The sequence below is a fragment of the Silurus meridionalis genome, chromosome 10, assembly GCF_014805685.1.
Source record: "Silurus meridionalis isolate SWU-2019-XX chromosome 10, ASM1480568v1, whole genome shotgun sequence".
Lineage (NCBI taxonomy): Eukaryota > Metazoa > Chordata > Actinopteri > Siluriformes > Siluridae > Silurus > Silurus meridionalis.
The window spans coordinates 16,273,618-16,300,233 of record NC_060893.1 but is presented as its reverse complement, the minus strand read 5'-3'; the positions used below and the strand labels follow the sequence as shown (position 1 = coordinate 16,300,233).

At 38.1% G+C, this 26,616-nt stretch overlaps 1 protein-coding gene across 1 annotated transcript in view; it reads right to left on the bottom strand.

The window, feature by feature from the left end:
• The window catches only part of trpc7b (transient receptor potential cation channel, subfamily C, member 7b), a 70,681-nt gene extending 46,467 nt beyond the window's left edge, over positions 1-24,214 (bottom strand). Inside the window, exons 1-2 of the mRNA XM_046858617.1 lie at positions 23,882-24,214; positions 11,599-12,361 (exon numbers count right to left, since the gene is read on the bottom strand). Of these exons, the coding sequence (XP_046714573.1) occupies positions 11,599-12,354 (756 nt within the window). The 5' untranslated portion in view covers positions 12,355-12,361; positions 23,882-24,214. The remainder of the gene's footprint in view (positions 1-11,598; positions 12,362-23,881) is intronic.
• Positions 24,215-26,616: the final 2,402 nt, after the last annotated feature.

Here is a 26,616-nt window from a genome sequence, read left to right as displayed (position 1 = left end):
TTAAAAGCATAGCTGCTATATGTAAATAATATATTGTTATTTTGTAAATATAACTCAAAATATAGAGTAATATAACTACCCTAACAGCACTGCATGTCAGAAAAGACAAATGACAGCTAAAAGCAATCGTGTTGAATTTCATGAATATTATATGTATGACCTTTAAGCATGTTAATGATTAAGGTTGTGGTTCTGGTTACACACTTCTAATCCCAAACAGAGGGACATTTGTCATCTCCATCAATATAGCTACATTTCTTGCCAAATAACAAACAAATAAGATCACCCTGCATATAAGTGCATTGAATATACATAGAATACAAATGCCATTCATATTTACATGTAATAAAACAAAATCAAATATGCGGATCACAAAGGAGAATTTCATACTGGATCGGTCGAGGCCCGGGTTAACAACGACCTCCACAGGTATCGTTAGCCGACAGGGTACCGGTGGAAATTGGGCTACTGTTGGCCGAAGGAGGAGAAGGAGAGGAGGAAGATGTCTACAGAGACGGCAGGAAAAGGAGCAGTGTAGGAGAGTAGAGGTTCGGGTTGGTACTTTAAATGTTGGTACTATGACGGGTAAAGGGAGAGAGATAGCTGATATGATGGAGAGGAGAAAGGTAGATATGCTGTGTGTTCAGGAGACCAAGTGGAAAGGGAGTAAGGCCAGGAACATTGGAGGTGGATTTAAACTGTTTTATCATGGTGTAGATGGGAAGAGAAATGGTGTAGGGGTGATTCTGAAGGAAGAGTACAGTAAGAGTGTAGTGGAGGTGAAGAGAGTTTCTGATAGGGTGATGATCGTGAAGGTGGAAGTTGAAGGATGATGATAAATGTCATCAGTGCCTATGCTCCACAAGTTGGCTGTGAGATGGAGGAAAAGGAAAGATTCTGGAGTGAATTAGATGAAGTGGTAGATGGTGTACCTAGGAAAGAACGATTGGTGATTGGGGCAGACTTTAATGGGCATGTAGGTGAAGGAACAGAGGTGATGAGGAGGTGATGGGTAGGTATGGTTTTAAGGAGAGGAATGTGGAAGGGCAGATGGTGGTAGATTTTGCTAAAAGGATGGAAATGGCAGTGGTGAACACGTATTTTAAGAAGAAGGAGGATCATAGGGTGACGATAGAGTGGAGGAAGGTGCACACAGGTGGACTATGTGCTATGCAGGAGATGCAACCTGAAGGAGATTGGAGACTGTAAGGTGTTGGCGGGGACAGTGTAGCTAGACAGCATCGGATGGTGGTCTGTAGGATGGTTTTGGAGGCGAAGAAGAAGAGGAGGAATGTAAGGATTGAAAGAAGAATAAGATGGTGGAAACTGAAGGAGGAAGAGTGTAGTGTGAGGTTCAGGGAAGAGGTCAGACAGGGGCTTGGTGGTGGTGAAGAGGTGCGGATGATTGGGGAACTACTGCAGGAGTGATGAGGGAGGCAGCTAGAAAAGTACTTGGTGTGACATCTGGAAATAGAAAGCAAGACAAGGAGACGTGGTGGTGGAATGAGGAAGTGCAGGAGAGCATTAGGGAAAGAGGTTGGCAAAACAGAAGTGGGATCGACAGAGTGATGAGAAAAGTAGGCAGGAGTACAAGGAGATGCGCAGCAGGTAAAAGGGATGTGGCGAAAGCCAAGGAAAAGGCATATGAGGAGCTGTATAAGAGGTTGGACACTAAGGAAGGAGAAAAGGAGTTATACCGATTGGCCAGGCAGAGGGACCGAGCTGGGAAGGATGTACTGCAAGTTAGAGCAATAAAGGATGGAGAGGAAATGTGTTGACTAGTGAGGAGAGTGTGTTGAGAAGGTGGAGGGAGTATTTTGAGCAGCTGATGAATGAGGAAAATCACAGAGAGAGAAGGTTGGAGGATGTGGAGTTGGTGAAGCAGGATGTAGATAGGATTAGTAAGGAGGAAGTGAGAGCAGCGATTAAGAGGATGAAGAATGGAAAGTCGGTTGGACCAGATGACATACCGGTAGAGGCGTGGAGATGTTTAGAAGAGATGGCAGTGGAGTTTTTAACCAGATTGTTTAACAGGATTCTGGAAGGGGAGAGGATGCCTGAGGAATGGAGAAGGAGTGTGCTGGTACCGATCTTTAAGCATAAGGGAGATGTGCAGACCTGCAGTAACTACAGGGGAATAAAGTTGATCAGTCACACCATGAAGTTATGGGAAAGAGTAGTGGAAGCTAGGCTGAGAGAAGAGGTGACCATCTGTGAGCAACAGTCTGGTTTCATGCTGAGGAAGAGCACCACAGATGCCTTATTTGCTTTGAGGATGTTGATGGAGAAGTATAGAGAAGGACAGAAGGAATTGCATTGTGTATTTGTGGATTTAGAGAAAGCGTCGACAGAGTGCCAAGAGAGGAGTTGTGGTATTGTATGAGGAAGTCAGGTGTGTCAGAGAAGTATGTAATGGTGGTGCAGGACATGTATGAGGACATTGTGACGGCAGTGAAATGTGCAGTAGGTACGACAGACTGGTTCAGAGTGAAGGTTGGACTGCATCAAGGATCGGCCCTGAGCCCTTTCCTGTTTGCAGTGGTGATGGACAGGTTGACGGACGAGGTCAGACAGGAGTCTCCTGGACTATGATGTTTGCAGATGATATTGTGATTTGTGGTGAGAGTAGAGAGCAGGTTGAGAAGAGCCTGGAGAGGTGGAGATATGCGCTGGAGAGAAGGGGAATGAAAGTCAGTAGGAGTAAGACAGAGTACATGTGTGTGAATGAGAGGGAGGGCAGTGGGTGATGCGGTTGCAGGGAGAAGAGGTGGAGAAGGTGGAGGAGTTCAGGTACCTGGGGTCAACAGTGCAAAGTAATGGAGAGTGTGTTGGAGAAGTAAAGAAAAGAGTGCAGGCAGGGTGGAGTGGGTGGAGAAGAGTGACAGGAGTGATTTGTGATAGTAGGGTATCTGCAAGAATGAAAGGGAAAGTTTATAGGACTGTGGTGAGACCTGCGATGTTGTATGGATTAGAGACAGTGGCATTGAGTAAAAGGCAGGAGGCAGAGCTGGAGGTAGCAGAGCTGAAGATGTTAAGGTTTTCGTTGGGAGTGACGAGGATGGACAAGATTAGAAATGAGTTTATTAGAGGGACAGCACATGTAGGATGTTTTGGTGACAAGGTGAGGGAGGTGAGATTAAGATGGTGTGCAGAGAAGGGACATGAATTATATTGGTAGAAGAATGCTGAAGATGGAGCCACCAGGTAGGAGGAAAAGAGGAAGGCCAAGGAGGAGGTTCATGGATGTGGTGAGGGAAGACATGCAGGTAGTTGGTGTGAAAGAGGCAGATGTAGAGGACAGGGTGGTATGGAGACGGATGATCCGCTGTGGCGACCCCTAATGGGAGCAGCCGAAAGAAGAAGAAGAAGAAGAAAACAATATAAATAATTGTAAAATCTGTGTTCTTGGAAAGTGTCTCTATTTATAATAAAACTGATTCCAATAATTATTGTGTTACTATTTAATGTTAAAGAGATACCAATCTGTTTATGTAAATATCTCATTAATAAACTGATGAATAAGCTTCTACTGGTTTCACATGTTCTTTCTTTTATTCATACACCTCTTTCTCACTTGAACAGAAAGGCTTCTGCCTCTTCGAAAGGTGTCATTGAGAGTGATGGATTATGGAGTATGAGAATGTCACACTCATGAAAGATGAGCCTTTCATACAAAACAATGTCTGACAGCAGGATTGTCATGTGTATGGATATATAATCTCCATTTTCCCTGCTTTTTATATCAAACCAAATTTCCTTTCTCACTTACCACTTTCAAAACATGACAGCAGTGTAATTACACCCAAATACAGAGGGTATTAATAATGAGCAAATACACGTTTATAAAAGCATTACACATTTTATATTTTAATGCATTTGATTTTTTAGTAGGCTGTGATATTTTAATTATAGTTATTTAAAACAGAAAAGACCCCTCAATTCCAAACTGTTATACCAATTGTCTTTTTATGTTATTCATTGTGTCCTTAGAAATACAAAGTTTTGATTAAATCCTCTGTATTATCCTCCTGTCATCTTAAATATTTGTAAAATTTATTTAATGCATTTAATGTATCAACCTTTTACTTGAGTTTTATGGAATTATATTCTCATTCTTTTTGAATGTCATTCCGCATTTAGTCCCCATTCGCTGTTATAAAAACCTCCACTCCTCTGGGTAGCCATTTCTCAAAATTTTAGAGAGTGCTCGTGAAGATTTGTTTGATTCAGCGAAAAGGTGTTAGTAAAGTTAGGAACTGATGTCAGAGGCCTGAGTTGCAGTGAGCAATACAATTCATAACACAAGTGTTCAGTAGGGAGACGGAGAGAAAGGGCTGATTAGTCTGGGCTAAAAGGAAATCAGCCCCACTTTTCACACTATTTTAGACTATTTTAGACTACAGTCACATATCATCTCTAATGTCATTTGATAGATTAAAAAAATGGTTTAAAAAAACTATTTTCTAAAAATATGAATGCAATTTTTGATCATAAGCATTGTATTAACATGTTATAAACCGCCAGATGTTATAAAAAAAAGCTACAGTCCATCAGTCCTGAGCTTAAATATTATTCAGTCACCACAGGAACCTAAAAAATATTCATTTAATTTGAATTGTGAGGAACAAGTGACATCCTGTCATGACACGATTTTAATGATCATGCCATCCCAGGCAGTTTATTCATAATGAGACTTTCTTTAAGTTTTATTTTACCCAAAGAATCACAGGACTTGAGTAGAAGGGTGTGTGAGGTGATGCCCTCTCCCTGTTAAAACAATGGCAATTAAATGTATTAGAATTCGATCCAAAATTAAGATTTACACACCATTTACATATGCGTGTAAAGAGGAGATTAGAAGCGATATAAGCAGAATTGAATGTTCAATACAACCTACAGACTACAGAACATCACAAACTGTACAAATATTCACAAAATAATATTGTATGGTATATCAGAACAATGATATTTATTTCCTGACAAGCTCATATAAGATTAGTCTGTTTTTGTGAGACATGATCTGGCAATTCTCAAAAATAACACAATAATTAAAGACACTACACTAGAGTTTCTTCAGAAAAGGGAGAAGCTAGCTAAATGTATTTTCAACATGATCTGTAAGCAATATAACAAAGTTACAAATTAATTAATCATAGACAATTTTATTTACAGTTCTGATATAGCTGTTATATAATCACCCATATAGTAACCGTAAGACTATAAGTCTAACTTCATGTCTATAAACAGATAATGAATTTATTATTGACACACAGCACTGACACTCGAAATGAATTTCTTGCCTGCTACAAACAAATTACCCATCTAGAGACCAGAATCTTTTACAGCACAAAACATAGAATTTTTGACATTCCTCAATTGGGTTCTGTGAGACACAACCTCCACTGTGTAGTAAATTGTAATTGCATTTCACAAGATCACACAAAGCACACATGACGCATCCCAAGTACACTGAAAGCTGTGCTGGTTAGAATAACGGGATTACTTTAGAGAAATGCACACAAGGCACATTTTTTTTGTTTAATCAGAAGGTAGGATATAAGTGCTGAAACAAGCCATTCCATCTGCTCATGCTGTACATCTCGGGAATAAGCTGCCTACAGCCACTAGCTTCTTCATCAACAAGACTATTGCTCTCTGAAATAGCATTAATGCCCACAAGATTGGCCGAAGAATTATATTAATGAGAACAGATATCAAAGCTTAAAAGTACTAAAATCTCTTAAAAAACAGATAAGCATTAAAGAACAAACATGTATATATATATATATATATATATATATATATATATATATATATATATATATATATATATATATATATATATACACATACAGTATATATATATATATATATAGACCCAATTTCCCCAAGGATCATTTAAAAAGAAAAAGCTTTTTTTAATACAGCATACATCTTTGCTGAATGAGAACGACAGCGAATTCATTAGATATTTCTAGATTCATCTAAGCAGCATCTTTTTAAGTCCTGTTGAGTGGCTCAGCTATTTCCACAGACGCCTCTGTACTATGATATATCATTTATTTTTTTCCTAGTAAAGCTTATGGTGTGGGATTTGGCACCAAGACAAAGGTTTAGTAAATACATTTACAGATCTGCACATCTTTACAGTACATTTGAAAAGGTGCGTAGTTATAGCATGAGCAATGACAATGAGAATATCTACATAATAATATCTACATTCTCTTAATTATGCCTTTTGACTGACTAGTAAGTGATCACCTAAATATACCTCAATATTATGATTCATACCAAAGTACTACATGATGTTAAAACAAATTAAAAAGAGAAATCTGGAGGAACACAAAAAGGAACCTGGAGAGAAAGCAGACAATTTTGGGTGATACCAGATAGTGTGATTGGATAAGATATGTGTGATGAGCAAAAGACGGACTTTTTGATTACAGTTCTGAGTACTTGTTTACACTATTCTGATGAGATAATGCCCTGAAGCAAGGCTGGGAACTAACAAAATGTGGTTAATATTTTGGTTGATGGTATTTTGCATGAAATATCAACAAATCTTTAAAAATCATTGTTGGCCATCTCGCTTGCCTAAAGGGGATACTTTTCTGGTGGTGTTAATTTCTTTATATTTTCTCAGAATACAAGCTTGTTACACTAATGGCCTTAATGGGACCACCCACTTGTTTTAAAAGCTTTTCTCCCGAAATGCTGCCAACCCTTGCACCACATTCACTTATCCTCTAGGACAGAAAGATTGTTTTTAAATGACACTTGATCCCATTATACTTGACCTCTTGATACATTGTTGTTTAGCTGTGAATTTAGTGTTACTATTTCCTTGACCCTGTAATAGATTGTATAGCTTTCTTGCCACTAAATTTTTATCTTCTTTTCTCTTCCAGAAAAGAGGAGACCTGGATTTTCCTCTGTGTTATTATGTGTACCCACCGTATCATTACTCTCTTTACTCAGCTGTCCTGGCAGCAAAACTGAACCAAATGAACACTTGCTTAGCAAAGTGGAGCTTAGCAAAATAAACAACAGAACAGCTTGACCACTGACTACCACCCAAAGCTTTGTCCCTGAAAAATGTCCTCACAGCATTTTCACAGCCCACTAAACATCAGTGCTCTTCTTGCTTTAAACAGCAATGCAATACCCCTTGCAAAAGTCTTAGGAGCCAATTGGATTTCACTTCCCACTGACTGGGTGACTGCACTCTGGAACCACGAAGCGATAAAATCCAATCATTTAGAAACCTTTTCCACACAAATGCGAGTGCCATGCTGGGACATTTCAAATATCAGCTGATGAGAGCTGGGATCAGCTAATAGTATTATATAATGGATTGCCTGTAAATATCAAGGATATTCATTAATCAAAACCAGGCATGTTGAAGGATTTTTCCAAAACCAAAAAACTAGATCAGTAATTTTGCAAACATTGCTGCAAATAGTCTTACAATCTCTGAGTATCTTAAGTCAACTTCCATCACCTTGCTTCTATGATTAAAGTATAATTAAACAAGATAAGTTTCTCTAATAAAAAAAGATAAAATCTAGCTAAATGTGATCTTTAAAGATTCTTTAAAAGAAAAACACATTTGTCAAACTATAGCATTTGCGCTAATATTATCTTAGTGCCTTGATCAAAATAAAAACATTCTTTCGGCTTCTCCCATTAGGGGTCGCCACAGCGGATCATCCACATGATTGATTTGGCACATGTTTTTACGCTGGATGCTCTTCCTAACGCAACCCTCCCCATTTATCCGGGCTTGGGACCGGCACTAAGGCTTGTGCAACCCTAATGGCTGGGTTGGTTCCCTGACGGGGGATTGAACCCGGGCCGCAGCGGTGAGAGCGCCGCATCCTAACCACTAGACCACCAGGGAACCAGTGCCTTGATCAAAATGATCTGAATAAATCATAGTATCAGTTCTTAAATTATTAACCGATGGTTGAGGCGAGTCTGATGGCTGAGTCTGATGACAACACCTTTAACAGGAAATGGTTTGCTATTTCAAAACACAAAACACGGGATCATTGTTTATAGAGCTTGATATAAATAGAGCTGAATTAACCTGTAATGTGCTATTTATATGCAAAGAGAATCTATTTACCTCTACTAAGAAACAAGTACATTAACTGCCTTTAAAAAGTTTGGAGCCTAGAATAATATACTAGACATTTCAGAAGTCAATATTCCCCTGGAGATGAGTCATAGGTTCACTAAGTCCAAATAAATAAATAAACTATCAATAGTTTACACTTGGAGAACCTGAGGATAATATTTTGATATTTTGAAAATTCAATAATCAGTACTTTATCAAGGGAAACATTTTGTAAACACTTAGGTGTTATGTAGATGACACCCCAGAACCACAGCATACCCATCCAGCTATAAATGGGTTTGTTGTTCTGAAGGCATTCTGACACAAGCATAAATAAAAGCACTTTGGTAACACCACCAATGCTACAATGCATAATGCAACAATGGACCTTGTGGTTCTTTTATATACCTAAATAATGTACTGTCACAAGTACTTTCCTTTGATTAAATCTAAAATGACCGCTCTCTCTCCTCTGCCACTACAGAAAGAAGTGCTCATAACATGATATATTGCCTTATTTCCTGAAGGCTGGTTTATATTTGACAAGTCCTGTGGTTCAGTGGAATAATTTACATTCTTACCTGCATAACACTATGTACTGTAAATCTGGAGGATTAAAAATCAATATAGATCAATATAAAAGTAGAATATACAGCAGAGAAAAACATATTTGTCTATCAGCTTGCCAATGGATGTCTCTGCACAGCAGCACAGAAATATTAAAAACGCAGAGAAACTGTTAGTCTGCATAGTAATTAGTCTATTATCATGCACTGTATAGGCCAAACTTTTAATTCCTCTTTAGTAAACCTTTTGATTGTTGTATGACTGACCTTTTCTCCTACTTCACAGTGGCTTTTAAACCACAATTTGCACTTCACACAGAAAGCATTTATTATGTGGCCCCGAGCACAATTGATGCAGTTGTGATGAGCTACAGTCTTAGAAAATGTAATGTTAAGTTCAGTCTCGCAGCACGCACATTTTGCAGACACATCAAGCTGTGTGTTGCGCTGCATCTCCTCACATCCGGCACTCGATCACAAATATACTGTTAGACATAATAGACTTGCTATTTAGCATGATGTCACGGATAGACCAGGCGTCAGAAACCGGGAGCAAAATAGAATGTCTTTATTGTGCAAACATACACACACGAGAGTTTGAGATGTGGCTGGAGCAAATGGTACACGTAACTAAGTGCTCCCTTTGAAGAGTAGCCAGGAGCATGGAAGCACAGGGAACAGGAGAAGTAGGAAGTCCGGGTGATCTATGATCGTAACTGGTAGATCGGACGGTAAGTGAAGGGGAATAGGGACCTTATAAAGGGGACAGGTATATGGAGGACAGGTGTAGGTGATTAGTAGGAGGAGGACAGGTGTAGGTGATTTGTAGCAGAGAGAGGCTGAGTGAGAGTGTTGAGAGAAGGAGGGAGGCGTGGCTGGTGGCTCCCTGACACATGATGTATGTGGTCAGAAATATTTCCTGCATGTGCACTCTTTCAATCTACAGATTTAAAGAGTAAGCATCCAAGTGAAGAAATGATTTGATTAATATTTTTGCAGATATCTGCTAGGGGGCAGCATGGTGGCACAAACCATTAGCATAGCCACCTCACAGCTCAGGTTGCCATTTAAGAGGGGTTTTTGTGCATATTCTTACCCATGGTCTCTTCTCTGTTCTCTGGTTTTCTTCCAACTGCCAAAAATTGTCTCCAGGTATGAATCCTTGCAAACATGGTGTCTTGTAATGGTCTAGTGTAATGTTCAAAGTATATTCCCACCTTGTGCCAAGATCAATGAAATACTTTTACTATGACAGTTTCATTTTTAAATTCATAAACAATCATTTTAATTTGTTTATAATTGAAAAAAATGAAATAGAAACCATCTGTAGTATCTGTAAGTTTTAAAAGTTTAGAATTTCAGTAAAGAATGCATAATGAATGTGTAAAATGTATAATGTTTACAAAAACCACTGCTTGAATTCCTTTTTCATCACAAAAAAATATGTGCACAAGCCTGTCTGTAAAACCTTTGCAGAGGGAGTGTATAGAACATGTTATGAAAGAGGTGGTCATCTGTCAACCATTACAGCAGGACAACAATGGTGGATAATAAGGCTGGGGTTACCAAAAATAGCTGAATGTGCTGCTGACAAAGTCTGACAAATCACACGCTGGCATGGTCTCAAGGGATAGTGAGCTATAGTTCTATAGGAGAATATAAGCAAGAAGGAAATAAGTAGTATTTAGCTACTTGATTTTACATGCAAATATTGTACCAACCTGACTGCTATCTTGATCTCATTTAGGGGTGTAACGGTACATAAAATTCACGGTTCGATACGTACCTCAGTATTTAAGTCACGGTTCAGTTCAATTTTAGGGGACAATTTAACATTTTGACAATTTGACAATTTAACGGTTTGAGGACAATTTAACAAATGATTGCATTCCTTTCATCCTTTCTGTCAGAATTTTCTCCTTTTAAGACTTATGGCTAACTCTAGTTTTGATACTTGTTGTGTTTGTTTTATAATAATAATTTTAAACATTGCGGTCAAGTGCAAGGTGGAGACTGAACAAACTTGGCCCACCACTTAATACATTCCTGAGGGAACTCAGATTTGAATTGTGTAAAAAGGATTGCAAAAAAGCCCAATAAGAAAAATTTTTCAGTACGGATATGTGTACCGTTATACCCCTAATCTCATTAGATTATTTGGGATTTAAACAACATCCCAGGTAGCAAAATGATGTCAAGGCACCTGATTTTTAACCAATTTTATATTCACATCGACATTTTTAACCCACCATTGCCAAAAAGGGCTTTTTGTAACAACATATACAAGGTGTAATTAATGGTGGCTGAAAGTCTGATAGTTCAAGGTTGCACCAGCAGGCTAGTTAGAAAAACTGCTCTTTTGCCAGCGTTGGTTCTCTTTGACAAAGATGTTATTAAAAGTTCTCCGTAACTGAACACTAACCAAATGCTGTACTAGGAAAGCCAACATAGCTACCCATAACTGATCAACTGATTAAGCACATGGTTTAGATGTAGCTGGATGGATTTACTAATTCACAAAAGATATTGTATATCTCATGGCTATTTTCCCCTCATCTTTACATTATCTGACTATCATTATTGCCAGGTAGTAACTATGCTAGCTATGTTGTATCCTAGTGGCCATAAGAACACTGTGTTTCTCAGTAGTTAAATGGTTAATAAGCTGACATATTTTGGCATGTTTTCAAATATTACAAATAGGATAACAAATAAGTTTACTGTTGTTCAGAGGTAACTGGTAGGTTTTAAGTGATCAGGTACAATAATTTTCTTAAAATTAATGATTATATATTTAATTTTATTTATCTAAAGAATCACTGTTTCTTTACTTGCCACTGATAAGGAGTTCAGAGTTTCAGTTACAGCTAGCTGACAGAACCAGACAACAAATAAAGCTGAATAAGCTCTTACCTTAAACTCTGTCTCGATGTTAGCGAGTCGTGCCAGTTCATTGCTGAGCTCCAGAGCTGTCAGTACAGGGTCTTCACTTGAAAGCGACAGGTAGGCGGCACTTGCGAGCCCTTTATACGCATTCATACGTGATCGTGAGTGGCTAAAAGAGTCACGCTTCTGTTTCTCTGTGCACTCGTTGCACTTGCAGAAGTAGTCATGAGGCCTCTCTATCCTGGCTCCTTTCATTAACAGGATGTGCACAATCTCATACTCTTGGCAGTGCGAGGCCAAAATCACTGGTGTTATGTCCTGTGAAAAACGTGTTCCATCCTCATCATATGCATAAAAGTCATCATCTCTAAGTTCTTGTTCCAGGGGACTTAACGTTAGTCTCAGGCCTCCTGCAAACGCCGGATGAGCTAAGATAGCTTCAACAATTCGCACGTAGCCTTTGCTGATGGCCAACAGCAGAGCATCCCCTACTCTTGCAAGCCCCTTTTTCTTTAGGAGCAGCTCTGTGACCTCCAAGTGCTCATTGGCTACAGCTAACTGCAGTGCATTCTGTCCCATGTAGTCCACGCAGTTAAAGTTGAGCGTTTTGCACTCTTCAAGCATTTTGCGGACAACAGGGATGTTTCCGTATTCAGCAGCATCAAGGAAACGCTCTTCATCTGTAGTGAGACTGGTGCCACGCTCATTGAACATGTATGCAGGGCCTCGAATGGCCTGCCGACGCCCCTTTTCCCTCAGTGTGGTGTGCCTGCGATGCATCATTGCTGGTCTGAAAGGAAAATGGAGAAATAATTAATGTGTGACTGGGTGCCAAGTAAAGAATTGTACAACAAAAGTAAATAAAAATGTAACAATAAAAAATATCGAAGTATGTTTTTTGTTCATTTCTCATTGAATCAATTGGTACAAATCTTGAGCAGGTAGCAAAATCTTTACATCTAAAAAGTAGTATACTTGGTGGTACTGTGTAAGGAAAGAAAAAGACAACAAGATGTTGGGGATTTACTACAAATAATAATAAAAAAGAGCAGAGTGAGTAAGTGAATAAGACTTGTTTCTTACCTAGAACCTAGTTCAAACCTAGACTCGATATTCAAAGATCTCATCCTGAAGAGTAAACACCAACCCAAACACACACACACACCACATTGACCTCAGGCTTGATCAGTGGATTGTCACAGATGATGAAGCATTAATACTGATAAATTGTCGGACATTGTTGCTCAAAATATTGATACGAGAATGTTAGTAAGGAGTGGAGCCACTAAAACCCCTTTAATGCATACATTAATGTGTGACTGATTCTACAAGTCTCTAAAGGAGTGCAGGATGGATGCTTTCCTCAAGTAGTGTTTTGATCATGGTTGTGCTGTCAAACACATCGCTTCTAAATCTCCAATAGGTGCTCAGTTGGGTTGAGACTAAATGTGAATAAAATATGACTAGATGACATTTTCATCCTCATCAAACTGTTCATCCTGGAAAAGACCACTCCCATCAGGATAAAAATGCTTTATCATAGGATAAAGGTTTCAGAAATAGACTGTACTGGTTTGTAGTGACTCATGCCTCGAAAATGACAAGTGGAGCCAAACCACAGCAGCAAAATATCTGACAAAATAATCGTTTTTTCCCCCCTTTTATGTGACGACTTTGTGTATACCTGATGCTGTTCTAATACTAATGTCCTCATGCAAACCTTTGCACTATGATAGCAATACGCTTTAAAACAACTCCTATGTTCACAAGCAATATCTTACTGAACATCACACATTTTCACTGCACAAAACCAGTGCATCAGTCTTAATACAAATGTCGATTCTGATCTAAAAGTGACCCCAGCTTTTAAGCCTGTATTGATCTTGACATCTCAACTTTTATTAGGAGGGAAATGCATGACATAACACCTTTACAACTGCACTCAAAATTGGTAGGATTTTTAGGTGGTTTGTGAACTAATGTGCTGGTGAATTTTGGTGTTTGTGCTGTAAGGAAGCTTTAGGTGACCTTCTCAGGCCAGGACAACTCTTCTTGATCACACACCCTTCTGTCTGAATCCTCAGGGGGTAACCAGGAACACACGGAAAATCTATTCACTCAATACAGACCTGAGACTCTCTCTCACACACATAGACACCATCATTCACTTTGGACCACAGGAACACACAAATAATATGCCTGTCAATAAACCTTATAGAGTCAGGGACAAGTGTTTCTACCTTGAAAATTACATTTCCACATCCACAAAAGAGCAATCTATTTCCCAAACAATGGCTTCCAGCTACAAAATAACACTATCCATTTTCATGTAAATGCTTAACACATTAGGAAAATAGTGAAGTACAATTGTGTCAAGGTTTTGCCCACATAATTTTTGTATAAAAGCTTGAAATATATTGTTCAATTGCTGTAGAGGTCCACTATAGTGTTGTTCAACAGCGTTACCAAATTATATTAGTGTACATGATAAATTATGCTGAAATTGTTTCAGATAGGCACACAGATTTAATTAGAAAAGGAATGTCCATAAATCATAATCATATTGTTGCTTTACATGGAAATAAATCTTTGAACAACACAATCAGCTGAATATTTGTATTTGGGATGTAGGGGAGTATAAATACATTATTAATAATGAACATAATATGCAAAACAAAAATACAGATATTTGTTTATTAAAATTTTAACAGCCACTCTACATAGCTAAAATTTACTGTACATCATGTCTGTACTGGGGTCTACACAAAATCATCTACACTTACTGTACCCTTATTCGCTGATTTATCCTGACTAGCATTATGGGTGACCTGGGTTCAGTGGGCATGAGACAGGAATATATTCTGAACGTGTCACCACATTCACAATATTGTTCACCAAAGAGCAATTTATTTTAAGCAATCCAGCTTCTGGCATGTTTTTTGAATGTAAGAGGAAACTGGAGGACCAAGAGGAAACCCGTGTGAATACAATAAGACTATGCACATAAAATCCACAAAGACAGCAACTAAAGCTCAGCATTGAACCCAGGACCATGGAGCTGTGAGGGCGCAATGTGACTACACCACTGCATTATCCCCAAATTAATTGACATTTAATTAAATTTTATTAAATGTTTTCACTTGATATTTAACTAAAATATAATATGCATTATAAAGATATCATTTGGGCATTATAAAGTCCCTGGTGGTCTAGTGGTTAGGATGCGGCGCTCCCACCGCTCCGGCCCGGGTTCGATCCCCGGTCAGGGAACCAACCCCAGCCACTCTTAGTGCTGGTCCCAAGCCCAAATAAATGGGGAGGGTTGCGTTAGGAAGGGCATCCAGTGCAAAATCAAATGTGCGGAGGATCCGCTGTGGCGACCCCTAACGGGAGGAGCTGAAAGAAAGTTTTTTATATGGCCATTATAAAGGATTAAGAAAGACACAGCTAGCTTGCTAGATAGAATGATGGAATGTTCCACAAGGTTTTGGCATGAGACTTAATTCAAGTAATGTAGTTGAGGTTGAGGAACTGTGGGTGTAGAATTGTGGGTGTTGTATAAAGTTATGTTCTATAAATTGCAATTTATTATTAGAATTGTTATAATTTTTCTCTGTTGTTCTACTTTTTTGTCTAAACCAAATTCAGGAAAATCACAGTACAGAAATTTGAATCACTGAACAGATACAGATACAGACACAGGCGGACTGTGGGTAAAGGAAGAACATAACATTACTATGGGTCTCAAATATGCCCTTAAAACCTAGGATTGTATTCAATTTTGCATGGAAAAAATAAGATTCATAGATAAAAAAAAAAGAAAAAAAGAATCAGGTGCTCTTTAATATTGTGTGTCACAGATTCACATTTTATTAATAGGAATTGATTTAACAGTCTCAGGACAATTAACAAACAAGCAACGAAATCTTGGCCTATCAGCACTCTGAATTGATCAGCATTTCTCTCTTTGATTTAGCCTGATTTGCTCCAGGACATGCTCAGTTTGATCCCCATGGAGACAATTCTTCATCGCTGATTTAAGATGAAAGAAAAAAACAGAATAAACTGTGAAATTGGGCCTGACACATTATTGGCACTCTGTTTGCACACTGTGTCGGGGGATTTAATGTGCTTTTATTACAATTTGGAATGGATTTTGCCAAAGTAACTTTTGAATTAATCGTTTGATCTGCTGACTGTTTTAAGGACTTTTAAAAAAAATCTTAAAAGAATAAATAAATAAATCAAGACCTGATAACAGCTTACAATATGGCTTGGCTGAGGTTTATCCCCTCAGAGGCACCTGTCTCTACAAGAAATCTCTGTTTTCAACAGAGTAGAAAAAAAAGAAAAGGGATGAAAAGAGGGAGGCTCATAGAGCATAAGGCCCATAGATAATACATGATACATGATCACAGAATTCAGAGAGATCAAAACACATGAGACACAGAGTGGAAATGGAACCCTTTCAAAAGTGCCAGTTCCTGAGGGACTAAAAGGTTGTGGGACCAACAAGTGTGTGTCACACAACGTAAAAGTGAGTGATTGCATAGTGCTGTGTGGAATCTTGTGTGTGTATACCTATGCATGTACTGTAAATGTATGTGACTGTTAAAACTATAAAATACTATAGTAGCAATTTGTATGGGTTAAAGCACTATACAGTATTTAATGGATGTTGAAGCTGAAGTTTAAAGTCACAATCCTCACATCCTAATGTTAGAACCCTTGATTCTGTTAATGTTTCTATTTCTTATTTGTAATCAAATCCCACCCAACGGTATTATACAATTGTTACAAATTAGGAACTGTGAACACTAACAAGGGTTTCCTCCAAAATCCAACCAAGCATATCTTTTTAAACGGTTACTCATGCGCCATCACAGGACAGTGTAACACACAAAGGAAAGTGATACCCAACGTCTTCATCATTACCACACACAGCTCAGGGGCTTTGCTAACACTAAGGACCTTGTAACCCTATAATTATAGGCTACAGCACACCCACCAAATCTGGATGTTTGCTTAAATTAATTAGTGTGGGATTCCATGCAAAGGTTTTGAAACATGTCTACTTATACAGCTGCGTTTATAACAACTGTGAAATATTTATACTAATATTGGTTAGCATATAAAGCAAGGTCACCTCACCATTTTGTGAGCCCTGAGGTCCTGAAGAAATTAATTTTTTAAGGTATTATTATCTATTCTGCTACTTAAAACCAATACCTCTGGCTACAGTAAAAAATTGCAGAAAGCACAGTCACCCTGTAATAGGGCATTTCTAGAAAAGTATAACAGAAGCTATTCAGCTGTATTAATAACATGATTTTGTACAGTAGCTGTGCTTTTTTTAATAATATTCATATAAGTGCGAAGTCATCAATAAGACTCCATATTTAACCAACTATCTATTAAATATTTTAGATTTAAATTAGCTCTCAGGTTCTACTGTTTCTAATGTTTTATTTGATTTAGTTTTAGGGTAGAATTGATTGACAATAACTTATGCACTGAATGATTAATATAATGAATACATGCCATCAACAATTCTACAGCTGTGTGGCATCCATTCCAAAATGATGCAACAACAGAACTGCATAGTTCAGCTTACACTGAAAATATATTAATCTTCCCTAAATAAATAATATAATAAATACAGATTATTTTAACAAGGAGAATGAACTATATTAAACTATAATAAACTATAATAATTCTAATGCATTTGAAATCGTTTTTTTAACAAGCACGTATGCTTGTAATTATCATTTTTCGCCCAATAGTGTAGATTCAACAATAGAAACATTTTCTGACAACACAAATGTGTCTCTGCTTCCTGGATTCATTTGTGATTGGGATTGCAAAATGTATAGTTTATTTCTTATTTTTATTACATACCAGGTCATGAACCAGTCTGTTTTGCAGATGGTGCTATGAACCAGTCAGTGTTGTTAGCATATTTTAGCAGTTCTAGCATGGTGAGTCACATAACATTTGCAACTCATCGGTCACTGCTTTAAATCTTTTTCTCTCTCTCTCTCTCTCTCTCTCTCTCTCTCTCTCTCTCTCTCTCTCTCTCTCTCTCTCTCTCTCGTATACAGACAAGAGCTTGTCCTTTAAACAGACATCTTTTGGGGGCTGTCCAAATCTGTGGGGCAGGCCAAAAAAATGTGGACACTAGCCGTAAAGCTATATAATGTACCCCAGAGTAGAACAAATGGATATACCTATCGTCCATTTTTTTTTTATACATATTTTACTTTATAATACTTTAATACACTCCTGTACATTTAGACAGTTATCTAATCAGCCAATTATGTGGTAGCAGTGCAATAAAAAAAAAAAATCTGTAGGTAACATTCACATTAAACATCAGATGACAAAGTGACTTTGACTGTAAAATGGCGGTTGTTGACAAATGGGATTTGCCAACTCTAGAGCCTACACAAAATGGTGCAAAAATCACTGAGTGAGCAACAGTTAGTCGTAGAAAAACCTTTCTAATTAGAGAGATCTGAGGAAACAGCTGTTACAGCTGTTGTGTAAAGAAAAGAATCTCAGCATGCACACAACATCAAACTTTGGGGTGATTTGGTTCCAACAGAAAAATTGAAACGAAACCTGAGGCTATCATTGCCACAGACTCCAAAACTAAACAGGTGTAGAAATGTGTCTAAAATATTTTTTCTAGTTTTAGCTGTCCAGTTTAGGTAAGTCTCTGCCCATGATTGCCTAGATAGATATAGATGTTCTTGTTCTTGGTCTGTTAGGAGGGGAAGCTGTCAGGTACTGCAATGCTGTCACATGAATAACTAGTCAGATAACTGCTGTTCAGGTGTAGAGGTGTTCCTAATAAAATTGACGGTGGGTGCTTTTTAGGGAGGTAAGTCTGGAATGAGGTATGAGCTCAACTGCCATAAGAATCTGTAAAAATGCTCATCCGTTTGGAGGGACACATCAAAGCAACCCCCCAACACACAGACACACAAAGAAGAATAATAACTCTGCCTATTCCAGTCTATCCTTGTTGACCTCTTGTCTACATCTCCCTTGCTCTCTCGCTCAGACAGCGAATGTACGGAAATGGGATTTTCGTGTTGGCCATCACAGGACAAAGCTCTAGCTGGAATTACAATTGAGCAATGGAAGTATAGCAAAAGAGATACTGACACAGAGAGAAAGACAGAGAGAGACAAAGAGCTAGAGGAAGAAAGAGGACAAAAGGAGGTAGACAGTGTACTACGGAAGAGCATTACAGTTTCTGATATTTTGACACTGAACAAACTACACTTAGCACTAAGCCTTTATACTTAATAGCATACAGATACATCAGCTACTGAATATAAGACATGCCTTTTTATCATTCATGACACACAACCTTCATGGCACTTTAGCTACGGCTGAGCCTTAACACAACTACACAACTCGCAACAGAGCAAAAAATACATGCAAAAAAACTATGTTGGTCTCATTCAGTTTTATTATCAAAATTCCCCACTTAGTAATATACTTCAGTATTTCCCTCTTGATCCATCCTGCATATACTGGCATGGTTTCTAATATCACTCTGATTATGAATGCTTTGATCTTATTTCCCCTCCAAAAAAAAATATCAGCACTGTTTAAAATCTAAAATACCAGTTGTTCTCATGTGCTATTTTTCAGAGCTGCCTAATTCACATAAACACTTCATTAGAGGATGTATTAGAATCTAAGTGTCCTAATAAATCCTTTTAAAGCTGTTGATTAACACTTTAAAATCTACTGGATCTGCTTAATGACTGAGGTACAGTACACATTTGCATATGTCTTTATAAACCAATTCTGACAGAGGCATTATTAAGTAAATGTTGTGAATCAATTATAGGCAAACAAAGGCTCTAGGTTATATACAGTGAACAGGATTTTCTTTAAGATGAAATATATTTGACATGAAACCAGGATTGACAAGGTCTGAAAACTTATTTTGCATAACAATATTTATGCATCAACCCAGGCACGATCTTGAACACTGAAACAATGCATTATAAATATGAAGCCTATCCAGTTCTCAGGAGGAATTGTGTGAACAAAAGCCAATATATTACAACAGGATGCCCTTTTGATATGGCTGATTTAAAATGTGAAGCAAAGTGAAGCAAAAAAGAACATTTTCAGAAATGTCTAGAAATGCATAATTTATGAATGAATATGCAGACAAAGAAACAAAAAATACAGCATAAGCAGAACACAAAATAAATAAAAACACAAATAATAAACACAACAACTCAAGTTTTCAATGTAAATGTATTCAAATGTATTTTGTATTTAATTAGTGTAAACCTACACTTAAAAGATCTTTATAGCTGGTCTTTTCACGCTGTATAAGTTCTTCCTCAAACTATTGCCACAAAGTTGGAGACACGCAATTACATTTTTGAATGCGGTAAAATTACATTTTCCCTTCATTTAAAATAAGAGACCAAAACCTGTTCAAACATGACAATGCCCTTTCACATAAAGTCAGCTCCATGAAGATATACAGTAGCATACATGGGTTGGAGCGAAAGAGCTTGAGAAGCCCACTATAGAACTCTGACACATATTGAACACATATTGAATTGTTCTATTGAATCGCTGACTGCACTCCAAGCCTCCTCATCCTACATCAGTACCTGACATGACTACACCACTGTGGCTGCTTGAACACAAATCTCCACAACCACACTCTAAAATCTAGTTGAACATTTTTTGTTTATTTGTTTATTTAACTTTTATTGATTCAATGCTGTATTATTCTCAGCATAAATAAATCAAGTAAAATAGATAAAAAGCGGGAAATCATTGCCTTAGATTTTTTGAACTGCAAGTATTTTTATTGACACAACTCGAATTGTGCAATCAGATGAGAAAACATTGATTTGTATGAGAAATACACTTAACATTTAATAGTAAACAAAAATTTCTATCATAATATCACCAATCCAGTGTTTGTTTTGGAATAGCAGGATTTGTTTAATGTGCAGAACTGTGCGTCCCCTCGCATTTAAATGAGACAAAATGTTTCTTTTGCACATATTACATGTCACTGTTTTGCTCGAGGTTAAAACCAGTCCTGCTGTAAAAAAGAAATCCAACAACAACAACAAAAAAACCCTATCATTATCCATTTCCCTGAAAAGTTAAGATGGGCAAAACCTGTTTCACCCATAGTTCTGAATTCATTAGAAGTCAGCTTAGCATTTCGTTTTAGAAATATCTTCCCATGCAGTATAAAGTAAAAAAGGGTTTATTAGTCCAATTTCTACTTGCTTTATGGAGCACAAGAGAAATACATTTACTGTATATTTTGTAATGTGACTTATTTAGCTTTAAATAATCTTTAGGTAATTAAGCATGTTGTATTTTTTTACAGCATGCTCCTCAGGGCTTCTTTATATTTGAGAATTGAATGCCCTAGATCTGTTTTACATGCAAACTCGACAATTTAGTATATTATAATATGAAGTGATCAGATGTACAGTATAGTGACATTCTCCAGTTCATTTCAACACACATAAATTCAGCTGAAAACGTGAACATTCTTTTCTTCCAACTTTGCAGTTCCTTCATTGAGAAAGCAGCCATTAAATACAGTAAGGTACTTATTAAATGAACTTTACACACACTCAAACATAGCATTAATCATATGGAGAAATACTGGTGGTGTTTTAATTTGAGACCATTCAGAGCAAGGCCAGCTGGGTCATTAGGCATACGGAATAATTCATTACTGCAAGCAGACTGAGATACTGGGAGAAACTCAGGACACAGATCACAATTAAGTGTCTCAGGCTTATCAGTGGCAATGAAGACCCATATGACTCGCCCTGCCTATGTGATGAGCTGATGTGACTTATTCTGCCATGATCATTAAGACCAGTGTGTGAGAGAAAGTAGTGAGAGATTGAACTCACCTGAAGAGCAAGTCCAAAATTGCTCGCTTAACTCACATAGAGTATATGGTTGAGAGACACATGGGAATTTAATCAAGGTTGGTAAGCTAAGAAAAAAAATACTTATATATGAGAAAAATAATCAATAATTGGATGGCATGGTGTAGCTGTATAGAACATATATGCATTTCCACAGTGGTTTATTTCTCTTATACCCCACTGATTTTGTCAATGATTATATTTTTTTATTTATTAAAAAATGTAAGTTTAAAGTTAAATTTAATGTTTTGAAGCATCAATTATTCCTGATATCCAGATAATTCCTGTTATCACAGTTATCGCTATGTGGAAGTGAGATGAAGTGAAAGAAAGAGGTGGATATAGACTGCACAGCAGGAGTTGCAATGTTCTCAAGATCCCATGTGTCCTAACAAGCCACTTGTTCTTTTCACACTTCAAATAGTTAACCCTGGGTCATTCTAAACCCCAGGGAAAGGGAATCCTGGATTATCTTTCACACAGCTCATTCTTTGCCCAGGGATAACAATAAATCCTGATCATTTAATAGTATATTCCTAAATGCTGTACTAACAGTCTTATTTGCATGGATGACAGGATGAATACAGCATACAAATGCTTTAAATAATATCTTGCCTTGTGTTTTCGCATCCGTAAAAGTAAATGTTGCAAATTCTGAAACGCACAACATGCAGTGTTCTAATACTGTACAAAACACAAAATATGAGACACCTGACAATCAATTTTTGATTGTGTGCATTTTAGGTGCAAAGCATCCCGCCATAACTCTGCATCGTTTTTAGACTGTACATATTTAGCATTGCAATGTGGGATTAACAGTGCATGCGGTTGTAATTTTGGGTAAAACGTAGTGCTGAATCCAGTTCCAAGCTTCCAAATGTGAAACATTTCTCTAACCAGGGTTAAAATAATAGTTTAGAATGATGATAACATGTGGTTAAGTCAAGTAAAACCCTTAAGTGCTATGTCACTATGTTACGTCCATAAAAGTAGCTAATCTATCTGAATCAACTGTCTTAGAACTGAGAGTTAAAGATTTAGACTCAATTCCACACACTGACAATGATTTGCTTTGTGCAATACATCATCATCAGTTTGCCAGCAAGCCAATTGTTACTGGCCTTAGGATGGTCAGAAAGCATCTAATACAAGTGACATCAAATGATAGCATTCATCCAATGATCACACTGACATACAGTTGCCAAACAATGTGTGGCACCTGAAAACTAGAGAATCCAAAGAGTAATAGGTTATGAAAGTAACTACGCACTAATAAATTTGCATATAAACGTACACAATGGCTTGAAGCCATAACCATATATGAATAGCAATATTGATGCAATCGAATAAATGACACAATATTCATTTCTAAAAGTATCATCAGTATGTCTATAACACTAAACCTTTCTATTGCTACACACAATAAGGATGCTGAAATATGTATTTTGTTCCAGTTGTTAAATTATATTTGTAAATGTTATTAATACAGTAATTCTTATAAGATATAATTGTTGTGTATTGTATTGTAATATCATTTTTTGTAGATTACAGGAAAATGTATTTTTTTGTGTTTTTATTTTTATTTTTTATTTTGCAATGGTAAAGTTTAGCAAAAGCTATCAAAAGACAATAAAAAAATTCTACATAGTGCATAATGCAGATAAATACATTAAAATATCCACCAATAAAGGCGATCCAGTCTTTATCGCTTTTGGAAAACTGGGATCAAGAACAAATCCAAACACACAAACGCAGCATGATTCAGCATCATACAAAGAAAGTAGAATTGTGAGAAAACTAACTTTTTAATATAATGATCTTGTGTTTACCTTTTATTAAGATGTCTTAGGAACAACGTAAGACAATTTGTGTTCTGTGTTCACATGTACAGTTTGTGTAAATACCAAACATTTCATGTTTGAACTGTTTCAGTAATTAAAAATGATCTGAGCAACAGTGTTTCAGGCCTGTGTGGCCTGGACATAATTAGAGATTGTCCCTGGCTTGAGCACAAACCTTCTTTTACGTAGAATCCGAATTAAGTGTTCACACTTTACAAATAGGAGAGCACGTGTGGTGAAAAAGAAGAAGTATTAAAAACAAAAAACAAGTAGAAGACACCTGTTGATTATTATTATTATTAGTAGTAGTAGTAGTATAAATATTAATATTATTATTATTATTTTTATTGAAAGGTTTATTGCAGTTAATTATTTTAAAAAGTACTTAATAAACCATTCTCTATCCTGGTCTTTGTTGCAATAGCCTCTCTCTTGACGAATCCTCCTAGACGGTATGTTTTTGCGGCGGATTACATTTTCAACCCCCAGGATCAGAGTTTTGAAGGCAGAACTTACGTGTGAGGATGACGGTAGATGTTCCAGGGCTGCTCTACTCCGCATCAGCAGCGCAGCTCCGCATAGTCCTCCAGTGAGTCCGTGCTGAAGCGCGCGCTGGAGGAAGAAGATGAGAAAAAGGAGGAAGAGAGAAGGCGCACCGGAGCTCTGCTGCAGGCGCAGCCCAGGACTCCGCGCCTCCGAGCGGTCCACAGAGGCGGAGCTCCCGGCGTGGACCGGGGGAGAGAGGCGGGGGGCACGGAGCAGCTCCTTCTCTACTGCACTGTACCTACCTCCGTCTCAAGACCTCCGTCACACATGCGAGAGGAACCGTGGATTTTCACATCGGAGGCTCGGATCTAAAAAGCCAGACCAGCCCAGCGTGCAACAAGTAGCGGAGGAAAAGTTTCGGCATTTTACGCACAAACCGACTGATCAAACAATCCACACACGCTCACAGATATGGAACATGCGCGCACATTCGTGCACATGCACATGCACGCACACACACACACACACACACACAGTCAAAGTGACCTAAGCCACGCTTAATTGCCGCACGAGCACATGCACAAAGAAAAACAACACATTAGCTAAGGAGCTGTGACGCAATCAATTAATTCTTGGAATGTCCCTAATGGAGAAATGACGTGGTCATTTGTTTTTCACAAACGATTACGTGAGCAATGTGGAATTATATAGATTAAATGTATTTCATAATGGCTTACCTTGATTTAAATTTGATGTGAATTCAGTCAAACATCATGTAAACATTTCTGATAACATTCATTCATTCATTCATTCATTCATTCATTCATTCATTCATTCATCTCTCACTGATTACTGTCATAGTGAATCTGGAGTTTATCTTGGGAACACTGGGAATTAGTCTAAACTACACCCTGGGAGAGATGCCAGTTCATTGCAAAAAGCGCTACACACACAATCAGACACTCATTCACACCAAAGGGCAATTAGGCATAGCCAGTCCAGTAACCTGTATATTTTTACACATGCAGATATTAAGTGAATGTTTATAGGACTTGGTGAGACCCGTGATGTTGTATGGTTTAGAGACAGTGGCATTGAGGAAAAGACAGGAGGTGGAGCTGGAGGTAGCAGAGCTGAAGATGTTGAGGTTTTCATTGGGAGTGATGAGGATGGACAGGATTAGAAATGAGTTCATTAGAGAGACAGCGCATGTAGGACATTTTGGAGACAAGGTGAGGAAGGCGAGATTGAGATGGCTTGGACATGTGCAGAGGAGGAACATGGGGTATATCGGTAGAAGAATGCTGAGAATGGAGCCACCAGGAAGGAGGAAAAGAGGAAGGCCAAGGAGGAGTTTTATGGATGTGGTGAGGGAAGACATGCAGGTAGTTGGTTTAAAAGAGGCAGATGTAGAGGACAGGGGGGGTATGGAGACAGAGGATCTGCTGTGGCGACCCCTAATGGGAGCAGCCGAAAGAAGAAGAGGAAGAAGAAGCAGATATTAAGTGAAAATGTCAAACTCCTCACAGACAGTAAATTGAGCTCAGGATCGAACTTGGGACAGTGAAGCTGTGGGGTGGTGATGCTACCCATGGCGTCAACATGCTGCTTATTTCACCATGTGAATATATGAGAATTCAGGGAAAATGTGAAATTATGAAAAAAATATGGGCTAATGGGTGAACATCATGTGTCCAGAAATCCCAGCACATCATGAATATTCACATATACAGTTGTGTTCAAAATGATTCAACCCCCACTGAAATTGATTGTTTTGGTCGGTTTGACATTGATTATGATCATTCAGTCATCCTGCTTACAATTAAATCAAAGAGGCACGTGTAGGTCAGACAAATATAACATAACATTTATAATGAAATAACCACAAATGTCTTTTCTGAGCTCACATCATTATCAGTTTTATTCAACCCCCAAGTGACATTCAATCTTAGTACTTAGTACAACATCCTTTTAAAGTAATAACAGCTTTTAAACGTGAAGCATAGCTTGACACAAGTGTCTTGCAGCGATCTACGGGTATCTTCGCCCATTCATCATGGGCAAAAGCCTCCAGTTCAGTCACATTCTTAGGCTTGCGCACTGCAACTGCTTTCTTTAAGTCCCACCAGAGGTTCTCAATCGGATTTAAGTCTGGTGACTGCGATGGCCACTTCAAAATGTTCCAGCCTTTAATCTGCAACCATGCTCTAGTGGACTTGGAGGTATGCTTGGGATCATTGTCCTGTTGAAAGGTCCAACGTCTTCCAAGCCTCAGGTTTGTGACGGACTGCATCACATTGTCATCCAATATCTCCTGGTACTGAAGAGAATTCATGGTACCTTGCACACGCTGAAGCTTCCCAGTACCTGCAGAAGCAAAACAGCCCCAAAGCATGATTGACCCCCCGCCATGCTTCACAGTAGGCAAGGTGTTCTTTTCTTCATAGGCCTTGTTCTTCCTCCTCCAAACATAGCGTTGATCCATGGGCCCAAACAGTTCTAATTTTGTTTCATCAGTCCACAGAACACTATCCCAAAACTTCTGTGGTTTGTCCACATGACTTTTGGCATACTGCAGTCGACTCTTCTTATTCTTTGGGGACAGCAAGGTGCGCCTGGGAGTTCTGGCATGGAGGCCTTCATTACGCAGGGTGCGCCGTATTGTCTGAGCAGAAACTTCAGTACCCACATCTGACAAATCTTTTCTCAGTTCCTCAGCAGTCACACGGGGACTTTTCTCCACTACGCTTCAGGTAGCGCACAGC